The following is a 20,695-nucleotide window of genomic DNA, read 5'->3' on the forward strand; positions in this document are numbered from 1 at the left end:
ATTAGAGCCAAAGAATCTTGAGGGTAGAGGAAAGTCTCTTCCTCCCACACACCTTCATACATTCTGTGTTTTGGAGTTAAAAATTTTGTTTGTGCAAATAGGGAAGCAAAATTTGCCACTGCAAAACGTATTACTTCGGCATGATAACTATTTTAAAGAACAGTAGACTTAGAAGCTTTGGCCTTCCCACAAATTGACTAAAAGAATTTAAGATAGAAGGCCTGTTCTAGAAGGAACTATCACCATGGATAACCACAGAATATGAACTGGTTGGGGCAGACAGGGAGAAACATACCTAGCAAGGCCTATTTGATCAAAGACCTTCTTGGGACCCATTGTCTTTAGAGGGCCCAGCAAATATTTGTTTACTAAACATTAACTCTTTCATTTCCCTGTGAATTGCCTTACTTCCCTTTGAAGTCCCAGACCTTTACCTCCTTCTCTTTAGCCCAGAATGACATATATACCCCATTTTGCCTACTATTTTTAGAATTCGTCATGCTTATGTGAATTCTCCCATGCATATGTATTAAATCTGATTTCCTCCTGTTAATCTGAGTTGATGTAAGAAATATCCAAACCTGTGGAGAATATGTATATGAGTTTATTTGAACCAAACTGACAGTATATGCCAGGGAGCAAGATCTCAAATGCTCTGCATAGAATTTTAATGTACCTATTTCTAACAACTCTGGTATGGAATTCTGTATTTTGTCCTTCTCACAGTGAAATATATTGGTTGGCAATGCAGTACCATAAATAAAATGATGAATTGGTCAGTCATATATTCCAGGGTGAGGTAACCAAGGCTCTGTGTTTTGTATTGTGAGGACATTGTGATCGTGACATTTTTCCTGTACTCTTGGAAAATGAACACCAGAAGAGTTCTTGGGTCAGAATGTGTTTTAACATATGTTGCTAAAACCTGATTCTCGTCTTGTAGGGTGGTAGAAGAGGAGACACGGCGCTCCCAGCAAGCTGCGCGGGATAAGCAGAGCCCCAGCCAGGCCAACGGTTGCAGTGACCACAGGCCCATTGACATCCTGGAGATGCTCAGCCGAGCTAAGGATGAGTATGAGAGGGTGAGGCTGCATGCCCCTGGGAGGACCAAAGGGGAGGTGACTTGCAGGGGGCTCATGGACTGGGGAAGTCACCTCCAGGGCCAGCAGAAATAATTCAAAAAGAAAACCTCTCTTTTAGTTTTAAGCCTAAGAGATAATAAATTTGCTTACCTTACAGTCTTTGAATTGGCATGAAAATTGAGAATTTTTCCCCCTATTCCTGTAAAACTACTATGGGAGAAAGTGATTGTGGAATGCAGAAGTTAGCTGCAACAGGTAGTTCTGGAAAAGCTTCATGCCTCGTCTTCACCTCTGCAGCCTCTGCTAGGTCTCGGGAATTTATGTTTCTTCAGTCTGTTATTGGTAGTAAGTGCACCGCCTTCATTAAGTATCATTTGGAATTTTACCCAAATTGGGAGGCTTTTCTAGAATTTTTTTTTCTTTGTGTTTTGTATTTTAGTTTAAAAGTTAACTGATAACATTTTCTTCCCAAAGTTGAATGTAGTAGAAGCTGTAGGCATTCGTTAGTTTATTCACTACATATTTATGAACTGTCCATGTGTACCAAGCAGTAGACATTTTCTCCGCCGTCCTCAGACCTTGTAGCTTTGGAACTTTCTTGGCGTTTCACTTGACATCAGCATTTAAAAGCCCCACACTTCAAGGGGTGATACTAAAGGCTTCCACTTTGTTTCAGCAGAATTATAATTGTCACCTTTTTCTACTAACATTGAGTTAAGTACTTTTTCTCATTTCTTGTTTAATCCTCACCAAAAGATCAGGGAACAAAATGTAAAAAGCACTCTAAACTATATTTCCCAGTTCTACTCTAACACTGGCCTCTAGGTCTTAACAGGCATTCCTTGAGAACAGGTTCCAGTTGGTCTAGTGCAGCCGTGGGCAAACTACGGCCTGCGGGCCGGATTCGGCCCGCGGAGCCGAAAGAGCAGAGGGTTCTCTTGCTCTCCCCTCCGCTCCTTCACCAGCAGCAGTGTTAACATGGCAACGTCGGGAAACACGGCTGCAGCTCCTTCTTCTGAGTGGGCGCATTTATATCCGCCCATTCAGTAGAAGGAACAACCTCTCAATCTTCCAGAGGCTCCTTGTAATGCCCGCGGACACGTCCCCCGACATCACCCTGGGAATGTGTAGCCACGTTATTGTGGTGATGTAGGGAGACACGCCCCTGGAGAGCACAGTATCAGAACATTAGCTAAAAAGGAGACCAACAACACTGTTCCCACTGAAGTTGATGTTTTAAAGACCAAAAACCTTTCAACCCAGTCTACATTGCCATCTACATCTACGTCCCGGGCATAATTTGGAAGTTGCACTAAAGAAAATGTTTAATTTACTGTTTACACATTTTGTTCTTTTCTATTTGTTTTAGTTTTAAATTATTTTATTATAGTTAAGTTTAATTTGAAAGGCTTTTGTACCTTTCCTTTGTTAGGCAATTTTATTTTGCCTTTGCCATCTTCAATATAAGGTATGTTATTGTGCTATGATTCCTCCATTTTTTGAAGTTTCAAATTATAATAATTAGTGTTTACATTCTTCTTGTTAAAATGTTTGAAATGAATAAAACTATTGAAATTAAAAAAAAAAAAGACCGTACCCTTTTATGTAATGATGTTTACTTTGAATTTATATTAGTTCACACAAACACTCCATCCATGCTTTTGTTCCGGCCCTCCGGTCCAGTTTAAGAACCCATTGTGGCCCTCGAGTCAAAAAGTTTGCCCACCCCTGGTCTAGTGAGTTAAAAACATTGTTACCATGGCTCCTCTTTTTTATAGGACTCTAAGTGCTCAAGACTCTGAGAGGTCTTTGCAATAAATAAGGCAGTAACACCAGTTTCCAAGTTGATTTGACTATAGCACCATTTTTTACATACTAACTTTTAAGAATCTAGAGTTCAAGGAACAGTGCTCTGGGAGGTAGTTTCCACCATAAACTACAATAAACCTGCATTCAAACACCAAAGGAAGTCCCACTTCCTGGGTAGAAAACTATACATTCGAGCCCATGAGAAGTTTCAAGTTGTACCAAACTCCTCAATGGCTCATAGAGAATTAGGAGGAACCTATAGATCTATGAAGATTAATATAGGAAAGGCAGTCTTCTCTATAATGAATTCACTGATTTCTTAGGAAACTGGATGGAGAATAAATTTCTAGAACCATTTTCTAAACTTTTAAGTTACCTTATATTCCCCAAATTTCCTTTCATATCCTTAATGAGGTCTATGTTATCTACATAGATGCCTTGTTCTGTTTTTATAGAGGGCTTTCAGGAATGTGGGGAGAACAGAAATTACTGTTGTAAGAAAATTCTTGCATGGTATGAAAAAAATAAAATGTTATCTATGGTTAGATTAAAACTAAATCTTTGGGTATTTAGTTAAAACTTTGATATTTACTTTTTAATATGTTCTGTTTTTGAAAACTGCCTGCAAATAGGTAGAGCTTCCATAAATGAGTTTTGTTTCTTTTCTGTATTTGGCCTGTCATCTAACCAAATGGAGTTGGTGTTAGCAGTGACCTCTGAATTCATATCTTAGTGTTTGGATGGGTTCCCCTCAGCTGCCACATGGTTCCAGATGGCCCCTTTGTTTATCTTTAAGGAGAGACTTGGGAGATTGACAGAAACAAGGGGAGGGGTGAAAGCTAGGCCTCAGTGATGGGATTTAATCCCAATTCTAAATCTCCTCTGTCCGGTGTATATAATACAATGAATGAAATTCCAGACTTTTTAGTGAGGTATTTATAATAGAGACTCTTTGGACATAAAAACTCTTTATAATAAACATTTTCTCCCCAAGTTCTATAGTTAGTTTTAACCAACTTTTCTATTTTTAATGTAAAAAAAGATAGCTGAAACCACAGTCTTTACAGTTGGCCCAATCTGGGTTGCTCCTAGTCTGGATTTGTAATCCTGCATTTTGGCAGAAGTCATTTGTTTATTTTGTTTTAATTTAAATGCAAATGTTTTTTAAATCCAAACTTTTTTGTTCTTAAAAAAATACAAGCACCATTATTTTTCTTGTTATTAGCAGTACATATTAATTACAGAAACTTTTATATTTACAAGTTACAATAAAAGAAAAAAATTATAGCCGTAGCCAGTTTGGCTCAGTGGATAGAGTGTCGGCCTGCGAACTGAAAGGTCCCAGGTTCAATTCTGGTCAAGGGCACATGCCCAGGTAGTGGGCTCGATCCCCTGTGGGGGACTTGCAGGAGGCAACTGATCCATGATTCTCTCTCATCATGGATGTTTCTATCTCTCTCTCACTCTTCCTTCCTCTCTGAAATAAATAAAAATATATTTTTTAAAAATTATAATTTCATCATTTAGAAATAACCACTGCTAATGCCTTATGTATCCTTCCAGAAATATATATAAATATGCCCCAGTGGGTGTGGTATATTTGTGTATTCTAGCTTTATTAACTAGTTTTAAAAGTAGTTTTTATTAACTTTTGTAACCTGTTTTTCCCCCAAAGAACAATAGTTTACAAATATATATATATATATACATATATATATATTTTTTTGTTTTTTTGTTTTTTTTCCTCCCAGAGTGGAAGGGAGGGGGAAAGAGAGATAGAAACATCAATGATGAGAAAAAAATCATTGATCGGCTGCTTCCTACATGCCTTGCACTGGGGGGATCGAGCCCACAACCTTGGCCTGTGCCCTGACCAGCAATCGAGCTCTTACCTCCTCGTTCATAGGTTGACACTCAACCACTGAGCCATGCCTGCTGGGCAGACAATATATTTTTATGATAGTAATTACATAGGGAGTCCCTGTGAGATTTCATTTGATAGAATGACAACTTAAAAAAAAAAAAAAGAATTGTGATGTTAATAGCTGTGTATTTTTCCTTCTGTTGTCTTATATGAACAACACCCTAGGTTTTTCTGATTCTATTAAGAATTCAGAATACATCCTTGTAGCTAAGTATTCATGTACAGCATTTTCTTTCAAAATAAGTTACTTGAAATGGAATTGGTAGATCAACAGATTTTTTTGTTGTTGTTAGTCCTCACCAGAGGATATTTTTCCATTGATTTTTTTAGAGAGTGGAAAGGGTGTGTGGGGAGACAGAGAGAGAGAAGCATCAATGTGAGAGAGACACATCAATTGGTTGCCTCCCACATAGGCAACCCAGGTATATGCCTTTGACTGGAATCAAACCTGCAACCCTTCAGTCCATAGACTGACACTATCCACTGAGCAAAACCGACTAGGGCAGATCAACGGGTTTTGACATTTTTTAAGATATTTATCAAATACTAGAGGCCCAGTGCATGAATATTCATGCACTGGAAGGGCGGTGCCTCAGCCCGGCCTGCCCCCTCTCACAGTCTGGGAGCCCTCAGGGGCAGGAGGCGACCTAGCAATCAGGGGAAGGCGACGACCCATCACACCTCTGCTGCTCCCACTGCCGGCAGCGCAAGCCTCAGCCAGCCCTGGTTACCTGAGCCTCGGGCGGCCCTGGGCAGCTGGGCAGCCGCCATTCAAGGCTTACCTGCACCTCGGGCCGGCCCTGGGCAGCTGGACAGCTGCCATCTGAGGCTTGCCTGCGCCTCAGGCCGGCCCTGGGAAGCTGGGGGACTGAGGGGACTGGGGGACTCAGAGGCAGGTGCGCAGAGCGGCTGGGCCACCCCACCTTGCTGCGTCTGCCGCCCCGGTGGTGCTGAGAGGACTGGGCACTACCATGTTGTGGCTGTGGGCGCCGCCATCTTTGAGGGCGTGGCAGAAAATTAGTATGTTCCCTCCTTATTGGCTGTGGACACCACCATCTTTGTGGTGGTGTGAGGGTCGATTAGCATATTCCCTCTTTATTAGATAGGATTGTAAAATTTCCCTCAAGAAAGTTTGTCTATCATTATTCATTTCCCCCCAGTCCTTTAAACACTGGAAACTGTCATTAACAAAAACTCAGAATAAACCTTTCAAGAATGGCCTTGCACACATAGGAAAAAATATTTGAAGTCCTGGAGACCTTTTAAAATACATTCCATCTCATAGCTTAAGTTAAGTTTCAAGTATTACAGACTCAAATGTCCCTAAAACAATGTGGGCCATGGGAGTGCCTGCTACGGGCCACGGTGGATCTGACACTGGGAGCCTGTTGCTATGTCACAGAGTCCGTTGCAGCTCACCTCCAGGCAATTGTTACCAAATTTTCCAGCTTCTCTGAAAATGACAGGCTGGGATATTTATGTAAAACCTCTCATTTTTAACTCAGCCGGTGTGGCTCAGTGGTTGAGCATTGACTTATAAACCAAGAGGTCAAGGTTCGATTCCTGGTCGGGGCACATGCCCAGGTTGTGGGCTCGATCCCCAGTAGGGGGTGTATAGGAGACAGCCGATTGATGATTCTCTCTCATCATTAATGTTTCTATCTCTGCCTCTCCTTCCTCTCTGAAATCAATAAGAATATATTTTTTAAAAAAGCTCCCCATTTAAAAAATGTTCCAGAACATTTTATACCACTGTTTTAAGAATTTGTTATGAACAGTGTTTTGAGTTTATGTTTGCTCTAATACATTTCAGTTCCACACATTTTTCATAGTGTGTTGATACAGATTGATGGTAATATTGCACAAAGAAATATGTTAGAAGATATTTCATAGGCTTTCATAGACTACTTCATCTCTATTTAAATGGGTAACACTTCATAAATGGTGTTCTGAAATAATATAAGGGTTAAGGCATTTGAATAGAAAAATGCATATCATTCATTCAACATTGGAGTATCTATTCCTATGCTAAGCACATACATTTATAGTATGGTATCAAGAAAAATTCATCTGTCTCTGGAATTTGAAGTTTAAGGCTTTTCTTTTTATCTTGAGTGTTCTGAACTGTTTTTGGTGCTCATTTTGACCTAGATAATGCTCACCAGATGCAGATCAGATAGCCCAAATAGAACTTAAGTTTCTAAAAATGCATAATTCCATCTCCATCTCTTTTTTTAGTATTCTCTTTCAGAACAAAAATATTTTCACTTTTAGTGTTATATACAAGTTAACAAGAATTTATAATACTTTACGACTTTTATCATCTGTAATTAGGATTTGTAGAGACCTAAAATGTAGTTTAATTTTTAAGAATATATGATGAGCCAAAACCGGTTTGGCTCAGTGGATAGAGCGTTGGCCTGCGGACTGAAAGGTCCCGGGTTCGATTCCGGTCAAGGGCATGTACCTTGGTTGCGGGCACATCCTCAGTGGGAGGTGTGCAGGAGGCAGCTGATCGATGTTTCTCTCTCATCGATGTTTCTAGCTCTCTATCCCTCTCCCTTCCTCTCTGTGAAATATCAATAAAATATATTTAAAAAAAAAAAAGAATATATGATGATTTCAACAAATAATTGGAAACAATTGGCCATCCATATGCAAAAAAAAAAAAAAAAAGAATCCTAACCTAAATGTAACACACCCATAACAAAAATAAACTGAAAATGGATTATAGATCTAAATGTAAAACATAAAACTAAAAATTTAGAAGAAAGATATATTTACTGTGTGACCCGGGTACCACTCCTATGTATTTACTCTTGAGAAATGAAGCTTTTGTCCACACAAAACCTGTGAAGGTTCATAGAAGCTGCATTCATAAGCACCAAAAACTGGAACAACACACATGTCCTCCATTGGGTGAATAGTTATAAACAAACTGCAATGTAAATATACAGTGGAATACTGTTTAGCAATGGAAATGAATGATCATTAATACGCACAGCAGCTTGAATGAATCTTCAGAGGCATTATACTAAGAGAAGCCAGTATTTCATCATTATCAGAAAGACAAAACTAGAGTGATGGAGAACAGATCACTAGTTTCTAAGAATGCGGGAAGGGCATGCCTACAATGAGACAACACATGGCGTTTTTTGGGGTGATAGAGGTATTTTATATCCTGACTATAGTGATAGGTACTCAGATCTATATACCCCCAAGAAGGTTAATTTTACCATATATTAAAAATAAAGCAAAAAAGACCTCTTCTTCTTTTCTTTCTATTGTACCTATATGAGAAGATGGATGTTAGCTAAACCTATTGTGGTGATCACTTCACATTATGTGTAAATCAAGCCATCATGTTGTATGCCTTAAACTTACACAGTGATGTATGTCAGTTATTTCGCAGTAAAATTGGGGGAAATGTTTTTTAATGGAAAATAAAATATGTGTTAAAATAATGCCATTGGCTTTTCCTTAAAAGGGTTATAAAAATAACGATTGTTGCTAACCTTATTGTCTAAAATGAAGTGCTCAACTTGCTAGAAATTGTATAAGTTACAGGAGAATCCAAAGCAAAACATTTGTTTGGTGATGTGGTTTTTGTGCTTATTTTTTAAAATAGCACATCTGATAACCTCTATTGCTGTTGTGTGAGCCAAATAATAGCACACTTTTTCACATGATATACTTTTCCTTTTAATTTAAGAATCAAATGGGCGACTCGAATATCTCCAGTCCTGGGCTGCAGCCAAGCACTCAGCTCTCCAATCTGGGAAGCACCGAGACTCTAGAAGAGACGCCATCCGGGTTACAAGATAAGGTGTGTACAGCTAAAGCCCCAGCTTTGTCCAAGATAACAAAACACAGAGTAGCAGTTTGTAAGGATTTTAATGCAGTACAAGTTTGAAATGTCATTTATCTTCAAGGCACGTATGGGCAGCGCATAGTGATATTCACTCATGTTATTTCCCCTCATCCACGTAACTGTCCTTTATCTGGATTTTATAGTAGCCTGTCTGGTTTCCAGCTTTTGCCCTTGTCACTCCCTTACCTATTCTTAACCCAGCTGCCAGCATAATCCTGGCAAAACAAGTTAGATCATGGCACTCCTCTACTTAAAACTCTCCAGTGGTATCCATCTCACTGAAAAGCCAAGGTCATGGCAGTGGCCCACAAGGCCCTACTTGATCTGGCCCCACACCCTGGCCTCATCATGTATCTCTGCCCTGCTCACTTGACCCCAGCCTTGCTGGCTCTTTTGCCTTTCCACAAATGTGCCAGACTTGCTTCTGCCTCAGACAAGCCTTTGCACTTGTTGTTCTCTTGGCCTGGAATACTTTCCTTCTGTGTATGGCTTGCTCCCTTTCTTCCTTCAGGTCTCAAGTATCCTCTATATAGATGAGGCCTTCTCTGACCTCTCTATTTTAAATAACAATCCTCCCCTACCCTTTTCCTATGCTTTATTTTCTCCCTAAGACTTCTACACTACTAACATGGTTGTGGTTTTCATATATATTCATTGTCTCCTACCCACCAAAATGTAAGCTCCATAGGGGCAGGCAGTTAGGTCTGCCTTGTTCAGGATCTATTCTATTAGCATCTAGCATTGTAAATACCTGTTGACTGAGTTAGTTTTCTTTGTAACTGATGGCTTGATAAATGAACAGATATCAAATAAAACCCATAGTTTTTTAATTAAACTTTTTATTTTGAGGTAATTATAGATTCACATGTAGTTACAAGAAATGATACAGAAAGATCCCATGTAGCCTTCCCCATTCCCCATTGTTAACAGCTTGCAGAATTTAGTAAGTTATCACAACTAGGATGTGACACAGTCTACCATCTAGTTCACATTTTCTCAATTTTATTTGTATTCATTTGTGTGTATGTGTGTACATATTTAGTTCCATGCAATTTTATCTGGTGTATCGCTTTGTGTATCTACCACCAAAGTGAAGATACAGAAGACTTCCATCACCACAAGGATCCTTTGTGTTGCCCTTTTATTATCATCCGGACTTCCCGGTCATACGCTTCCTGCCTCCCCCCTCCTCATCCTTAACTCTAAACAGCCACTAATCTATCTCCAGTTCTCTCATGTTGTAATTTTAGGAATGGATTAAATCCATAATCAGCCCCTACACCAGTGGTTCTCAACCTTTCTAATGCCACGACCCTTTAATATAGTTCCTCATGTGGTGACCCCCAACCATAAAATTATTTTCGTTGCTACTTCATAACTGTAATTTTGCTACTGTTATGAATCGTAATGTAAATACCTGTGTTTTCCGATGGTCTTAGGCGATCCTGCTAGCGGTTCTCAACCTGTGGGCGACCCACAGGTTGAGAACCGCTGCTGTAGAGCCTAAGACCATCGGAAAACACAGATATTTACATAACAGTAGCAAAATTACAGTTATGAAGTAGCAACAAAAATAATTTTATGGTTGGGGGTCACCATAACATGAGGAACTGTATTAAAGGGTCGCGGCATTAGAAAGGTTGAGAACCACTGCCCTACACAGAGATAGTACATTTCTTTGGTAACACTGCCATCTAGTGCTGAGGAGCAAAGAATGCTCTCAAGCCTTAATAGTATTAAATTCCATTTGTTTCATAATTCATTTATTAGAATTCCTTTGGGACTATTTTCCTAGTTGGTTTTGTTTTGTTTTGTTTTGTTTTGTTTTGTTTTTATTCCTATGTTAGTGGTAATGCATACCTTCTTGTGTGCTCAGTTTACTGACCAGGTAGGAAATCTGACATGGACACAATAGAGCTAAACAAATACGAAATTCTCTAAACAGAGAGAGCTATGGGATGAGGAAGGAACAGTGTAAAACCTGATACAGTGTATTAAAATTTTGCCATGTACCATATATGTGTTGTTCCCTGAATTCCATCTCCCAAGGGAAATGGTCAGACTAACACTTGATTTAAGTGAGGCGTTATAAAACTCAGAATCCAAACCTGAAGCATATTCAGACATGAGGAAAGAGTAAGATTTAACCTTTTCTATGGGTGATGGAAGAGGAGTCCATGACTAAATAAGCCCAGTTTCTAGAAAAATGTAGCCAGTTTTTCTTGTCATGTGGTCCTCTCAGGCGCAAAGACTGTAGAGCTGTTGGGAGCTTGTGTGGAGAAGCAGGCTCTGCTTATAAAGTTCAGCCTCTGTGACTGATTCGCCAGTTATCTATTCCATTAATTGGTCCATCTTTACCTGTAGCCACCTCTTAGTTCTTCAAGCTTTAGCTGCACCTTTGTTTTCCAAAGGTTAATATTACTGTTCAGTTGATTGGGTAACCTATAGTCTGCTTCATTGACATCTCAGTGTGGTGGCATAATGGTAAGAATGTGAACTATGTTAGAACTAGATTAGAGTCTGGTTATGTTGTACTTGGGCATCATCTATAAAATGGCAACAATAATAGTAATGCCCTACAGATTAAGAGAGTAATGCACACGTGTTAGAATCTGTTTCTGGCCTGGTCGAAGTTCTAGGGAGGCAGCATTGAGAAATCTGGAAACTTTCTGTTTCTTTTGTAGTCCAGGTTCAAAGTTTCGCCATATATTTTTAATTTTTAATATGAAGTAGGTTTTAAACCATTAGAAATAGCTATTTTTAGGTGTAAGTATAGAAACATTCCAAATGTAAATACAGGTTATTTTAGTTCCAAAGTTGATTGATGTTCCACCATGCAGGTAGAAATTGCTGCCGGGATCCTGACATTCTTGAAGTGTAAGGTGTTTTTCATGCTGAGGCTTCTCCATGTCCTATTGTTTGTTCCTTTTCTTATAACATAAAAATAGTATTCTGACCTGGGAAAGACTTACATTTCTGGAAAATAGCCCCTATATCGTCTGTGTTTTTCAAAGCATTATATCTAAATGTTGGTTTCTCTCCATATATACAAATCTATGTACATATATAACCGAATGTGATGATAAAGATCTACATAATTTGCATCAATGAATAAAAATCAGTGTAGTCTTCCAGCACTTTTTTTGCCAGGCATCTTGATCATTTTGTTTTAAACATAATGTGTATAAAAAGGAATTAACCCAAATCAAAAATTGGCATAGGACTTGAATAGACATTTCTCCTAATAAGATAAACAAATGGCCAACAAAAATTGGCAAGAATATGGAGAAATTAGAACCCCCTTGCACTGCTGGTAGTAACATAAAATGGTGCAACAGCTGTGGAAAACAGTTTGGCAGTTCCTCACAAAGTTAAGTGTAGAATTATAATATGATCCAGCAATTCAGTTCGTAGACATACACCCAAAGAATTGAAAACAATGACTAAAAATGATATATTTACACTAATGTTCATAGCAGTGTTATTCACTATAGCCAAAAGGTGGAAAGAACCCAAGTGTCAATCATCAGATGAATGAGTAAACAAGATGTGATATATGCATACAGTGCAATATTATTCAGCCTTAAAAAGGAATGAAATTCTGACACGTGCTACAATATGGATGAACCCTGAAAACATGCTAAGTGAAATAAGCTAGTCCTAAAAGGACAAATATTGTATGATTGCACTTATGCGAGGTATCTAGAATAGGCAAATTCATAGAAACAGTAGAATTGAGATGATTAGGGACTATAGGTAGGGCAGTGGAGAGAGGAGAAAAATAATTATTTAATGGGTACAAGTTTCTTTTTGGGTTGATGAAAAGTTCCAGGAATAGACGGTAGTAATCACACAACATTGTGAATGTCCTGAATGCCACTGGATCTTCACTTCAATGTGGTTAAAAGTGGTAACTTTTGTTATGTATATTTTATCAGCATCCTTAGAAATTGTAGGAGGGGGATTATCTCTATGCTCATCAATAGACATTTATGCTGTTAGGGATCCAAAAGTGAATTAAATCACAGTGGTCAGCTTGGGAGATGGAACCTGTGCATTCTACTAGCTATTGGCCTGGACCGAAAGAACTCTGCCCCATGTGAGAATTCATTGTCTATTTTGAATTACAGTGAATGAATTTGAAATGTTACCAGTGAATTTTAGACAAATAGTTGTGTTGTTGGTTTTTTTTTAAATAATTCTTTATTGTTGAAAGTATTATATATGTCCTCTTTTTCCCTCATGAACCCCCTCCAGCCCGCCCCACCCCCCTGCCCCAGGCCCTCACCACCCCATTGTCTGTGGCCATGGGCATGCATATATGCCTACAAGGTTCTTAGTTGATTACCCCTCCCCCGCCTTTCCTCCGAGCTTCCACACTGTTTCATGCTTCCATGTCTTTGGATCCACTCCATCAGTTTATTTTGTTACTTAGATTCCACATATGAGTGAGATCATGTGATACTTATCTTTCTCTGACTGACTTATTTCACTTAGCATGATACTCTCCAGGTCCCCCCATGCTGTCTCAAAAGATAAGAGATTCTTCTTTTTTACTACTGCGTAGTATTTCAGGGTATAAATGTACACAGCTTTTTTATTCACTCATCTATTGATGAGCGCTTGAGCTGTTTCCAGATCTTAGCTATTGTAAATTATGCTGCAATGAACATAGGGGTGCATACATTCTTTCTGATTTCTGTTTCAGTTTTCTTAGGATATATTCCTAGAAGTAGGATCACTGGGTCAAATGACAATTCCATATTTAATTTTTGAGGAAACTTCATACTTTTTCCATAATGGCTGCGCCAGTCTGCATTCCCACCAGCAGTGTACTAGGGTTCCCTTTTCTCCACATCCTCATCAGCACTTGTCATTTGTTGATTTGTAGCCATTCTGACAGGTGTGAGGTGATACCTCATTGTCGTTTTAATTTGCATCTCTCTGATGATCAGTGACTTTGAGCATTTTTTCATGTGTGTCTTGGCCATGCTCCCTTTTCATTTTGTTGATGGTTTCTTTTGCTGTGCAGAAGCTTTTTATTTTGATGTAGTCCCCTTTGTTCATTTTCTCCTTAGTTTCCTTTGCCCTTGGAGATTATCAGTAAACATGTTGTGACAAGAGATGTCTGAGATTTTACTGCCTATGGTTTCTTCTAGGATTTTTATGGTTTCACGACTTACATTTAAGTCTTTTATCCATTTTGAGTTTATTCTTGTGTATGGTGTGAGTTGGTAATCTAGTTTCTTTTTCTTTTTCTTTTTTTTTTTTTTTTTTTTTTTTGCATGTATCTGTCCAATTTTCCCAACACCATTTATTGAAGAGACTGTCTTGACTTCATTGTATGCTCTTGCCTCCTTTGTCAACTATTAATTGAGCATAATGGCTTGGGTCAATTTCTGGGGTCTTTGTTCTGTTCCATTGATCTATATGCTCGCTCTTGTGCCAGTACCAGGCTGTTTTGATTATGGTGGCTTTGTAGTATAACTTGAAATCTGGCATTGTGATTACCTCCAACTTTGTTTTTCTTTCTCAAGATTGCTGCAGCTATTCGGGGTCTTTTTTCATTCAATATGTAAATTTTTGGAGTGTTTGTTATAGATCTGTGAAATATACTGTTGGTATTTTTTTTTAATATATTTTTATTGATTTTAGAGAGGAAGGGAGAGGGAGAGAAAGATAGAAACATCAATGATGAGAGAAAATCACTGGTTAGCTGCCTCCTGCACGCCCCCTACTGGGGGTTCAAGCCTGTAACCCAGGCATGTGCCCTTGACCAGAATTGAATCCAGGAACCTTCAGTCCACAGGCTGACGCTCTATCCACTGAGCCAAACCAGCTAGGGCTGTGCTGTTGGTTATTTTAGTAGGGATTGCAATGAATCTGTAGATGACCTTGGGTAGTATGGACATTTTAATGATGTTGATTCTACCAATCCATGAACACAGTGTATTCTACCACTTGTTTCTATCTTCTTCTATCTCTTTTTTTCAACGTCTTGTAGTTTTCCGAGTACAGGTCTTTTGTCACCTTGGTTAAGTTTATTCTCAACAAAATATTAGCAAATTGGATCCAGCAATATATTAAAAAGATCATATACCATTACCAAGTGGGATTTATTCCAGGGATGCAAGGCTGATACAATATTTGCAAATCAATATATGTGATAAGTCACATAAAGAAATTGAAAGACCAAAATCACATAATCATATCAATAGACACAGAAAGAGCATTTGACAAAATCCAACACCCATTTTTGATAAAAACTCTCAGCAAAGTGGGAATAGAGGGAACATACTCAACATGATAGAGGCCATATATGACAAACCTACAGCGAACATAATACTCAGTGGGCAAAAACTAAAACCATTTCCCCTAAGAACAGGAACAAGACAGGGATGTCTGCTTTCACCACTCTTATCCAACATAGTACTAGAAGTCCTAGCCTCAGAAATCAGACAAGAAGAAAACACAAAAGGCATCAATATTGGAAAGGAGGAAGTAAACCTCTCATTATTTGCAGATAACATGATATTGTTCATAGAAAAGCCTAAAGACTCCACCAAAAAACTACTAGATATAATAAATGAATTCAGCAATGTAGCAGGATACAAAATCAACACCCAAAAATCGATGGCTTTTTTATTCACCAATAATGAATTCTCAGAAAGAGAAACTAAACAATCCCATATACAATTGCAACAGTTTTTTTAATTACTCCTTGCATCAGGGAACAACAGGAAGATTTATAATATCACAGCCTTGATATTCCTTCAGGTGGTATTGTTGCTATTTTGCATTGTGGGGGTATGATATTCCAGAAGATTTGATGAATTTTTTATTTTGTTTATTTTTAATATTTTTAATTGAGTTTTAAAAGACATGTAGTCGTGTTTTTTTTTGTTTACATTTTTATTGATTTCAGAGAGGGAGAGAGAGAAACATCAAGGATGGTAGAGAATCACTGATTGGCTGCCTCCTGTATGCCCCCTACTGGGGATCGAGCCTGAAACCTGGGCATGTACCCTAACCAGGAATAGAATTGTGACCTGGTTCACACTGGCCGGCTGAATTTGATGAATTTTTAATATCCTAACATATTATTTGATGTTCCTTAAAACCTATCCCAACACAGAGGCAACCAAGTAGTGTGTTTCTCTCTCATCCATGTTTCTCTCTCTACCACCTCCCTTCCACTCTCTCTAAAAATCAATGGAAAATGTATCTTCCGGTGAGGAGTAACAAAAAAAGGAACATATCCCAACACAGATTTATCATGATTGATATTAAGACTACATGGTGTTGCTTGGCCAGCATGACTCAGCGGTTGAGCATCAACCTATGAACCAGGAGGTCACGGTTTGATTCCCAGTCAGGGCACCTACCTAGTTGCAGGCTTGATCCCCAGTGTTGGCATGCAGGAGGCAGCCGATGAATGATTCTCTCTCATCATTGATTTTCTATCTCTCTCCCTTCCTCTCTGAAATCAATAAAAATATATATTTTTTAAAAAGACTATATGGTGTTTAAAATAACAATAAACTGCATGGTATTCATATGACAATAGTAGCAACTACCATTTACTGGATGCTTGTTGGGCACCAGAAGTTACGTTGAGAATTTAATTTTTATGACAGCTGTGTGAGGTGGTTACCACAATTGCCCCCATTTTTCAGGTGAGAAAACTAAATAGAAAGATTATATAATTTTCCTACTTAAAAGCTGGGAATTGAACCTAGATGTCTTTGTTGTTGCTGATCCTCACTCACAGATTTTTTTTTTTTTTTTTTTTGCGGGGGAGGGCAAGGATATTTTTTCCATAGATTTTTAGAGAGAGTGGAAGGAAGGGGGAGAGAGAGAAACATTGATGTGAGAGAGACACATCTAGTAGTTGCCTCCCGTACCTGCCCTGACCGAACCAGGAATCAAACCTTAAACCAAAGTACATGCCCTTGACCTGGAATCAAACCTGAGACCCTTTGGTGCCCAGGCTGTCGATTTAATCACTGAGCAGCGCTGGCCAGGGCAAACCTAGGTATCTTTGATTCAGACCATAAGCTCTACAGTTTTCAGAATTAAAATGTGAGGAAACTAAACCATATAAAATCTCTTGCATTTTTCTATATCCACAGCTTACAATTAGATGTCAGTGCTGCCTTACATTTGAAGTGGATTCAGAATTTGGAAGATCCCTTAAAGTACTAGAAAGCCTTGTGACAAGATAGTCTTACTGGTCTCACTATAGCATTAGTAGTGGGGACCTAAATTTGCCAATGGAGAATTCTTTCACTTAAACCTCTTGTCACGTTAATTTCCTAAGATATATTATGTAAGCTTTTAAAAATTAATAGAATTCTCTTCATTGAGTATATTCTAAGATAAAATGGTTTGATATGAAATTTCAGTTCTTTACAACTGGGGGAGGCTTCCGCCTCTTCCTCAACAACAGTTTCTTAGAGCTGCCATCATCTTCTGCAGACCTGCTCCGCCACCTCACCCAGCAGCTGACACTGTCCTCACCTGGGCATCCCCTTCACTTGTAAACTGCCTGTGTCCTCTGTCCTCAGCACTGGCCTCCTTCCCCTGTTGTCTCTCCTTGACAAAGGGGAAGAGATAGAAACATGATGTGAGAGAGAAACATCGATCAGCTGCCTCCCGCACACCCCCTATTGGGGATGGAGCCTGAAACCCAGGCATGTGCCCTGACTGGGGATCAAACCGGTGACCTTTTGGTGCATGGGGACAATGCTCAATCCACTGAGCCACACCGGCCAGGCAAATGTTTGGCTTTTTTTGAAGACTCTGTGACTTGGGAGTAGGATGAGAAAGACCTATTTCTTTTTTTTTAATGGTTACATTTATTTTCTGGTATTTGAGACCCAGCTGAGGTGCAATGCCTCGCTTTGTATCAAGAGTAGTCAAAAGTAGGATTACTTGATCAGCATTTGGTCCCTCTGTCCTCCTGAGTGTTATTTCCCTACATGTGTTACTGACATGGGGCAATAGGCACAATTAACTTTGTAATAAGGTAATTGTCCCTTCACCTGATATCAGTCATTTGCCCAGGAAAAAAGTGAGCTCTAACACTATTATCTGGAGTCCTTAAAATTTGAATTTTATTACTAGTGCATGTTTTTTGTTTTTGGTTTTTTGTGTTTTTTTTTTTTAGAGAGACATAAATTTGTTGTTCCACTTATTTATTCATTCATTAGTTGATTCTTGTATGGTCCTCCTGACTGGGGATTGAACCAGGAACCTTGGCGTATTGGGACAATGCTCTAACCCAGTGGTCGGCAAACTCATTAGTCAACAGAGCCAAATATCAACAGTACAACGATTGAAATTTCTTTTGAGAGCCAAATTTTCTAAACTTAAACTTCTTCTAACGCCACTTCTTCAAAATAGACTTGCCCAGGCCGTGGTATTTTGTGGAAGAGCCACACTCAAGGGGCCAAAGAGCCGCATGTGGCTCGCGAGGCGCAGTTTGCCGACCACTGCTCTAACCAACTGAGCTCCCAACCAGGGCTACTAATGTAGATTTCTACCCACCAACCTGGGGAGACTAGATGCATCTTGGCCTTAATCGCTAGTACATCTTCACTTTGTTCCATTTTCTTGTTTTCAGACTCCATCCATTCTTGCTTCTGCAAACTGTTTTGGATTGATGAAAAAGTGTAGTTACACGTTTGCAAGAGATGTCTTTCATTGGGTGGTTTTATTTGTTTTCCAGTCTGCTCCATCAGGACACAAACACCTGACAGTGGAAGAATTATTTGGAACCTCTTTGCCAAAGGAACAGCCAACAGTTGTGGGTCTGGATTCAGAAGAAGTGGAGAAGCTGCCAGGAGATGCCCCTCAGAAGGAACTCAGCTCATTCCTACCATTTTCCTTTGAGCAGTCAGGAGGGACTCCTCGGTCAGAAAACTCGGGTGTCCATCCTGCTACCCACCACTCAGCCCAACCTGAAGTCACCGCCCCGGTGCTAATCACTCCTGCCTCCATCTCACAGTCCAATGAAAAGCAGGTCCCAAGCTATGCGATCCCGTTGCACCCTGGGCTCAGTCCCACTCTACCAGCAGAAGCTCCTACTGTACAGGTTCCCCCCTGCTTACCCCGAAACACCACCATGATGCAGGCAGTGAAGACCACGCCTAGACAGAGGTCTCCACTCTTGGGTCAGTCAGTCCCGGAGCTGAGCCATGCCAGTCTGACTACCAGCCAAAGCCCCTTCAGGGCCCCACTGAGCATGACAAACACTGCTGGTACAACCCTTCCAAGTGTTGATCTTCTCCAAAAACTCAGGTTGACCCAACAGCATGACCAAATACAGACACAGTCACTTGGGAAGGGTGCAGTGGCACCCAGCTTTCCTCCAGCAGCTGGCCAGCTGGCCACACCTGAGAGTTTCATAGAGCCTCCCCCTAAGACAGCAGCAGCAAGAGTCTCCACCGCCCTGAGCAACATGGTGCTTGCTCCCCCTCAGGTACTGGCAGGAGGGTGGGTGCTTGAACCGAGTGGGGGGAACTGGAAAGACCATATGCTTTTATCGATTTTGGAGAGGGATAGAGAGAGAGAAACAGTGATTGGCTGCCTCATGCATGCCCCACACTGGGAATTGAGCCTGGGCATGTGTCCTGATCGGGAATCAAACTGGTGACCTCTTGGTTCATGAGTCAATGCTCAACCACTGGCCGGGCAAGACAGTGATTTATTTTATTTTTTCTCTTAAATACACATTTTTTTTTTAATATATTTTATTGATATTTCACAGAGAGGAAGGGAGAGGGATAGAGAGCCAGAAACATCGATGAGAGAGAAACATCGATCAGCTGCCTCCTGCACACCTCCCACTGAGGATGTGCCCGCAACCAAGGTACATGCCCCCGACCAGATTCGAACCCGGGACCCTTCAGTCCACAGGCCGACGCTCTATCCACTGAGCCAAACCGGTTTCGGCTAAATACACATTTTTATTGATTTCTGAGAGGAAGGGCGAGGGAAAGAGAGACGTCAATGATGAGAATCATTGATGGGCTGCGTCCTACACACCCCACATGGGATCGAGCTCCCAACCTGGGCATGTGCCCTGACTTGGAGTCAAACTGTGACCTCCTGGTTCATAGGTCGACGCTCAGTCACTGAGCCACGCCAGCAGAGCAAGACAGAGTCATTTTATTTATTTTTAATCTTTATCCAAGGATACTTTTTCCATTGATTTTTAGAGAGGGAAAGACAGAAATATCGATATGAGAGAAACACATTGATTGGTTGCCTCCTGCACAAGCCCCGACCAGGGCCCGGGTCAGGGAGGAGCCTGTATCCAAGGTACATGTCCTTGACCAGAATCGAACCCGGGACCCTTTGGGCCACAGGCTGACGCTCTATCCACTGAGCCAAACTTGCTAGGGCCGCACCCAGCAGAACTTAAACATACTATGTTCTTTAGAAAATGGGAGCTCTTACCGGAATGGCACTGGATAACACCTTTGGCAAAGACTTCAGGATCCTGGTTTTGTTGCATAGACCAATGTTTAAAAAGAGAGAGATGGCCCTAACTGGTTTGGCTCAGTGGATAGAGCGTCGGCCTGTGGACTTGAAAGGTCCCCGGTTCGATTCCGGTCAAGGGCATGTACCTTGGTTGCGGGCACATCTCTAGTAGGAGGTGTGCAGGAGGCAGCTGATCGATGTTTCTAACTCTCTATTCTTCTCCCTTCCTCTCTGTAAAAAAATCAATAAAATATATTTTTAAAAAATAAATAAATAAAAATAAAAAGAGAGAGATGAACAGATGTAGCACGTTTCAATAAAGATTTCCTGTATACTGAGGAAAAATGTAGGTTAGCAATAGGAAACTTTAGCAACTAGTCCTAGATACCTGAGGGAAGAGGCTGACAGGAACTTGTGACAATGCAGCTGATGATGCAACAGGATGAGAGCTTCAAGACAGATACTGACCCTCTTCACACCGCAAGGAGGTGTGTGCAAAGCCTTAACTGTGTCTCTGAAGAA

The 20,695-nt window shown here is 40.1% G+C and overlaps 1 protein-coding gene across 1 annotated transcript in view; it reads left to right on the plus strand.

Annotated features, from left to right (window-relative positions):
• DCP1A (decapping mRNA 1A) overlaps positions 1 to 20,695 on the plus strand; it is a 59,067-nt gene that overhangs the window by 31,237 nt on the left and 7,135 nt on the right. The window contains exons 5-7 of the mRNA XM_080675939.1: positions 944 to 1,082; positions 8,528 to 8,641; positions 18,417 to 19,169. Coding sequence (XP_080532065.1) covers positions 944 to 1,082; positions 8,528 to 8,641; positions 18,417 to 19,169 — 1,006 coding nt within the window. The remainder of the gene's footprint in view (positions 1 to 943; positions 1,083 to 8,527; positions 8,642 to 18,416; positions 19,170 to 20,695) is intronic.

The sequence above is a fragment of the Plecotus auritus genome (assembly GCF_963455305.1).
Source record: "Plecotus auritus genome assembly, chromosome: 6".
NCBI classification, from domain to species: domain Eukaryota; kingdom Metazoa; phylum Chordata; class Mammalia; order Chiroptera; family Vespertilionidae; genus Plecotus; species Plecotus auritus.